The sequence below is a fragment of the Suncus etruscus genome, chromosome 2, assembly GCF_024139225.1.
Source record: "Suncus etruscus isolate mSunEtr1 chromosome 2, mSunEtr1.pri.cur, whole genome shotgun sequence".
NCBI lineage: Eukaryota > Metazoa > Chordata > Mammalia > Eulipotyphla > Soricidae > Suncus > Suncus etruscus.
Genome location: NC_064849.1, coordinates 112,810,581 through 112,817,345, shown reverse-complemented (window position 1 = coordinate 112,817,345; position 6,765 = coordinate 112,810,581). Strand labels below are relative to the sequence as shown.

Sequence of the window (6,765 nt, the reverse complement as noted above, 5' to 3'; positions counted from 1 at the left end):
TCTTCAGATGGCATTAATCTGTACATTGGATCAATACAATTAGGCTCTGTTCCAAGTGTGGATACTTATATTATAGTTCCTAAAATCCGTCAAAAAAAAAAAAAAAGAAAAAAGGACAGACCAACTCAAAAAACTAAACATTAAACTCCTCTGGCCATAGGAACTCTCATTTTCAGCTGAGAAAACTGGTTCACATAGGTCAAAATCCCCCCAAGTCACGTGGTTTTTATGGAACTCCCAAATAGGGCTGGCTGCACCCCTTTCTTCTTAATTGCATAGTCATGCAGAATTCCATTGTTATCTGACAGAATTCTGATGGCTGGTCCCGTGAGCGACTTGTTCCTGAGGATACCAAAAAAAAAAAAAAAAAAGAAAAAAGGCTGCCAACTTAGGGTGGAAACAAAAATCGAATTCCTAAAAACATGAATACAGACAGTTTAAGGCAGCAGTCTCAAGCATTTCACCCAAGTTTCACTCTGAACTCGATTGTAAGAAGCTCTATTTGTTCATTTGCAGGTGAGAGCAATCTTTCATCCTCCGACCTTGGGCGGAGGGCAGTGCTTGAAGTCACCTGAGCCTGATAAGGTAGGTGTGTCTGACGCAGTATGCTTTTCTTTTTTATAACCAGAATCTTAAAAAAAACAAACAAACAACAACAAAAAAAACCACCATAGAGCTTCTTCTGGAGAGCTGCATGTCTTTCCCTTCTCCCCCTGCCCTCAGTTTAAAGTTACAGTGAAATCTCAGTCAGTTTTCCACATCCCGCCCCCTGAGTGGCTCAAGTGCAACTGACTCTAGGTTATTTTACTTCTTAAAGCAGAACTTAGGGTTACAAATACTAGATTTTTCAGGACTTTCGAAAGAATTCCTTACTCTACTGCCACATGGGGCATTTCTGTACTGCCACATGGCAGTAGAGTAAGGAATTCTTTCAAAAGCCCAAGAGAAATCTGTCTGTCTATCTATCTATCTATCTATCTATCTATCTATCTATCTATCTATCTATCTATCTATCTATCTATCATCTGCCTGCCATATACATTATATATATATATATATATAAAATATATGGCAGTAGAGTAAGGAATTCTTTCAAAAGCCCTGAGAAAACTATCTGCCATATATGTCAATAGAGTTAAGGAATTCTTTCAAAAGACCTAACTGAGTCAAAGCAGCTTTAAGAAGTGATCCGCATCCGAGTGTTTTGAGTCCCCAAACTTTTTCTTTGGAGGTGAGCGCGCCCATCCATCATCCCCCCCCTAAAAAAACAAAAACAAAACTCCAAGGACGACCTCCCCACCCCAAACCTCCAAGGCGTCTATGATGCAAAAAATATAGGCCGCCAGGGTCTGCTTTGGCAGTTTCTGGTGCTTTAAGACGGGCTGGGCGGGCCCCCCAATCCCAGCTCCGTCAGTCAGCTCCGAAGCAGGGCTGGCTCCTTCCTCCACTTCCCCACGCGGCCCGGGGTGCGGAACCAAGCGGGAGGAACCTCTCCGGAGCGGGACGTGAGGCGCCGCGGGCTGCCACGCCTCCCACGTTCTCCAACGCGGCCTCACCTACCGAGGCAGGGCAGGGGCGGGGACGCCGGGCGCTCGGGACACTCGCTCTTACTTAGCGCGCGAGCCCCGCTCCCTTTGGACCCACCCAGAAGCCGAACGGGAGCACCAAACTCCAGCCGGCGTTGCCTCAGCGACTTGGGCGTCCTCCCCTCAGCCCCCCCCCCCCCCCCAATCTCCCGGGCTCGCTCTTCCGCCTGCGCCGCGCTGCGTGCGGCCCCGGCCCCCGCCCCGCCCCTATCGCTCAGCCTCAGCCTCAAGCCACAGCCTCAGCCTAAGCCGCTCCCGCGCTTCTCCTCCGCGGCCCGCAGAGGCCCTGCCTTTTATGACGCGCCTCCGCCAATGAGCGTGCGTCTTCTCTTCGTCCCGCCCCCGTCTCGGCCAATCGCCGCGCGGCCCTGCTTGTGTCATCTTCGGCTCTTCGGCTGCTCTCGGCTCTTTCCGTCGCTGAGGGCTCTTTTTTTTTTTTTTTTCTTCTTCTACAGGGGTTGCTCGTTCGCTCGCTCGCTCGCTCGCAGCCAGCCAGAGACGCTGCTGCCTTTTTTTTTTTTCCGGGTTCGGAGCCGTTCCGGATGCTTTAGGCTGCCGGATGTCTCATCTCCGGATAACTGAGGCGTTTCTGTACATGGATTATCTGGTAGGTGTGGGGTGGCGCCCCTCGGACCGGTCCGTGCCTAGGATCTCCCCAAGCCCTAGACCTTCGGGGAGCAGCAGCAGCAAGCAAGCAAGCAAGCAAGCAAGCTAGCAGCAGCCTTGCTTGCTTGCTTGCTTGCTTGCTTTGGGATGGGATGTCTTCTTTTTTGGGGAAGGGTTCTTTTTCTCCTCCAGGCCAGCTCCCACTGCTGTGCTGGGACTCCGTGGGGGTAGGGGGAGGTGGAAGTGACAGGTAAAAAGGTGAGGTGAGGCGAGGCGAGGGGCGCCCTTTGGGGGGCTGCGGGAAGGGATGGGGCACGGGGTCCCTGCCTGCAGAAGCGCGTCTTTCTCCGTGCAACCGGAGCACGACTTTTCTTGCACGCTCCTTCCCTCCCTCCTTCCCTCCCTCCCTTGTGAGCACAACTCCCAGGTTACTATTAAAGAGCCATAACCAGAATGGCTTACTAAGTAGCCCGGCAGCCCCGGTCATTTGGTTGTTATTAGATCTCTAAAGCTCTGACCTCGGTCTCGGCGAGGCTGGAAAATGAAGCCCATTACCCTCCAGTAAGTCAAGTCGCTAGGACTAAAACTGCCTCCCTTTCCTCCCCACAACTGGACTGGGTTAGGTAGGGGGCAGGCTTGGCCCTCCCTATGGTTCCTCTCTCTCTCTCTTTCTCCTGGGGTGCATGGCACTTTATTTTACCCTGGACTCGGATTGGATCCCAGTTTAAGCTTTATTTATTTATTTATTTATTTATTTATTTATTTATTTATTTATTTATTTATTTATTTATTTTAGGCCAGCCTTGTGCCTAGAAGTTTAGGTGGGAAAAGTGTCAGCATAATGTTGGGAATGGAACCTTTTTTTTTTTTTTTTTTTTGTAATTGAAAAATAAAAAGGGAGTTGCATTTATGGAATGATATCAACCCCATGTATTGTTTCAGACATGATATTTAGACGCAGCTGGGGAAACCGTTTTGTTTTGAGGCGCGGGAAGGGGAAATAAAGGAGGGGGGTCTGCCTTAATGCTGGGTGTTGTTCCAGTCAATTCTATCGCTCACTGTTCTTAACCAGTGTCGGCCCGAACCGCTATGTGACAATGCGGAGTGGAAGCTGATGGCAAAAAAAAAAACAAAAAAAACAAAAAAAACAAAAGCATTGATTCCATTCTCCTGACATCTTTTTTAGCAGTCGGCTTTCGATTGCAGATCGGCCTGGCAGAAATTTGCCAGTGACTTCTAGGAATTACATTTAAGAAAAAAACCTGGATGGGGTCATGATCAAGAACTGCTAGACCAGGACTGGCTTTGTTATCTTGTTTTGGGGTTAACTTTAGGTGAGGGAATCTGAAGCTTCCTAGGTTGGGTGATCGGTGGTGATTGTAGGTAATGCATGTTCTTGTGAATGCAACAGAGTCCAAAATGCTGAGTTTAAATTTTATTCTTTTCTTGATCTCAGAATATCTTTGTCATAGAGGGATGATATCCGCATACAATTCAAGAGCTGCCTTGCTTTGGGTTAGGTATCTAATGTATCTGATTATGAAAAATTTAAAATGCAAAGGGTTAATTAAGCATTGCTAAATGTTGCTCAGATATTATTCTTAAAATGGAATAATTCTTGAATTTGTAGCTTATCTTATACAAATACAATAAGATGGTTTTTCTTGTAGATGCCCAATTAAAGCAATGCTTGTTGAGGGTAATTACCGCACAGGAAGGGATGGAGTTACCTAGACTGTTGATAGTTGGTGGTGGATTCTAAAGAGAATGTCAAGTGGTTTTGATCATTATATTATTTTCTGTGTTTACTGGGTATGTTTTAAATTTGCAAGTTGCATCATAGAACTTTTTTGAAATGCCAAATCCATCAAAATATTTAGTAAAAAGAATGGAAAATGGTTAATTTTTTTGATGGAGAAACTAAGGGTGCGTGGATGTTTGTTATGCTTTAGGTTACCCTGAAAGCATTTTAATATACTTATTTTTTCTTTATTGAGGTTGGTGTGGGTAATTGAACCCAGGACTTCATATGTACATGTGAATAATACACTCTGCTACTTGGCTAAGGGATATTAGTTACTTTGTATCAAAAATCACTGGGCCTCCAACTTGATGTGATCTGTTTATTTTACTTGAGCCTGCATAATCTACTTTTGCTTTCAAATAAAAATACCCATTATTTTTTTCAGTCTAAAGTGTTGTAAATTATTTTTTAGACAGTTTCCCACTAGAGCTTTGTCATATGCATCTAAGAAAAATATGAAACCTGTATAGCTTTGCAATCCTCTGTAAAGCATCTTTATTAAAATAAAATCACAAATACAGGGGTATATGTAGATCAGAGGGGTAGAGAATATGCAGGAGGCTTTAAATATCAACATGAGTCTCTTTCTTCCCTCCCTCAGCACTACTAGGTATGGTCCTGAGCAAAAAGAAAAAGGAAATTTGGAAGTTCACTGAGAAAGTTCTGTGTAGAGAGGTTAATACTACAGGTAGGGTGCTTGCTTTGCAGACAGTCCACCCAGGTTTGGTGAGCAGCACCCTAGATGGCCCTTTGAGTGTGGTGAGTGAACCCAGAACACTAAGCCAGGAGTAAGCTCCAAACACCCCTGGGTATAGCCCCAAACAAAACACCCTCTCCCCCCTCATACATGCAGAAGTCCTATGCCACTTACTGGCTAATGACTGGCAGGCAAAAAATCTTTTGTCATTTTTCAACAGTGTGCCCTATATTCTATGTAAAAAAGTTTAAGAAAAAAAATTGTTTTGGGGGCTTGTTTAGTGACACCAGGCTATGCTTGGAGGTTACTTCTTGTCATTGCACTTAGAAATTACTTCTGGCAATGTGTGTGGGACCATATGGGATGCCAGTGTCAACTGTGTGTAAGGCAACCCCCCACTAAAGAATCTGCTGTACTTGCTTCGACCTCTGAAGCTGAACTTTCGATAATTTTTGGGGAGTAGGGATGTTCCAGGCCATACCTAGTAGTGCTCAGGATTTACTGATGGCTCAGAGCTTAGGGATTACTCTAGACCCCATGCTCATGTGCTGTTCAGGATCAAACCTGTATTAACCACATGCAAGGAAAATGTCCTTCCTACTGTACTTTCTCTCTGGCTCTGAAACTGGACTAGAAGTGGTGCTCTTTTGAACTTACCCTATGTGTGTCATTCCTTTCTTCTTGCCTTCCAGATTGACTTGTTTGCTTATTTATGTTTGCATAATTGATATATGGTGTTTATTAAAAACCAATTACTGAAAATCAAAGTCAATTTTATTGATCGTGCCTGGGATCTTACTTATTTTATTCTTGCTTGATTGTGTGGGTGTGGGGAGAGATGCTCCCAAGCTGTGTTTCAGGCTACATCCTGCTCTCATTGACCCTATAGTGCCTCTGGGACAGTTCAGTGTTTGGTCTGGGCCACCTGGTGCTATAGCTATAGCTGACCGGGCTATACCCACTGGTGCTCAGGGATGGAATTTGGGCCTCCTCATGCCAGGTATGTACTCCCACCCTTTGACTTACCTCCCTCACCCTGGGATCTTATTTTTAAAATTAATCTCTTTCTCAAATTCTTTTACTTTCAGGAAAAAAAAAACCCAAAACACCAGTCTTCAAACCAAAAAAATATAGTCCTTTTGAGTTTGGCTTCAGATTTTGCTATGATATTAGGTGAAATGCTCTCTGCACACTTGGCAGAAATAATGGTGTGCACCGTCTCTTCATAATTTTTTTGATTTGGTGTTTCATTCTCTCATTGCTGATGGAAGCTGGAAGAATGAGCTATGTGAGTGTGTATTGTTCATTGTTTTTTGGACTGAATGTCTTCGAGTACTTTTTTTTTTTTTACAATTTGGAGGAAAGTGAAAAGGTGGGGCTGCTGTTTTATTTTTTAAATAATATTGTGCTAATAAAGCAGATAAAAAAAGCTCTTTGATCTTAAAAGTTGTTGATGAGGTTGTTATTATTGTTTTTGGTGCCAAGGAATGAAAAAGGGCCTCGTATATGCTTTTACACACATCAGTACAGAACTATATCTACCCCAGCTGAGAATTTCTACTTATTTATTTGTTTGTTTTGTTTTTATTTGAGCCATACCCTGCTGTGTTCAGGCCTGCACTCAGGGATCACTCATATCAGGGCTCAATTGACCATAGGGATTGAACCCAGAAACTGTGGTGCTATCTTTCTTTTCTCAGCTGGGCTTCTTTTTTTTTTTTTTTTTTTTTGGTTTTTGGGCCACACCCGGCGGTGCTCAGGGGTTACTCCTGGCTGTCTGCTCAGAAATAGCTCCTGGCAGGCATGGGCACGGGGGACCATATGGGACACCGGGATTCGAACCAACCACCTTTGGTCCTGAATCGGCTGCTTGCAAGGCAAACGCCACTGTGCTATCTCTCCAGGCCCTCAGCTGGGCTTCTTATCTGAAGAGACAACTTAATTTACAAGAAAGGTTCTCAATTAGTGGTGACAAATAAGGAAGCATGGGGAATAGTACCTTAATATTCAAGTCAGATTTTAAAGTTGATATCAAGGAAATGGTGGTGATTCGTTTATGCTACGTAATTGTA

At 44.4% G+C, this 6,765-nt stretch overlaps 1 protein-coding gene across 2 annotated transcripts in view; it reads left to right on the top strand.

Moving 5' to 3' along the window:
- Positions 1–2,101: 2,101 nt before the first annotated feature.
- ARL15 (ADP ribosylation factor like GTPase 15) overlaps positions 2,102–6,765 on the top strand; it is a 468,816-nt gene continuing 464,152 nt past the window's right edge. For both annotated transcript variants that reach the window (XM_049768137.1, XM_049768136.1), the window contains exon 1: positions 2,102–2,193. In XM_049768137.1, coding sequence (XP_049624094.1) covers positions 2,146–2,193 — 48 coding nt within the window. In that variant the 5' untranslated portion in view covers positions 2,102–2,145. The remainder of the gene's footprint in view (positions 2,194–6,765) is intronic.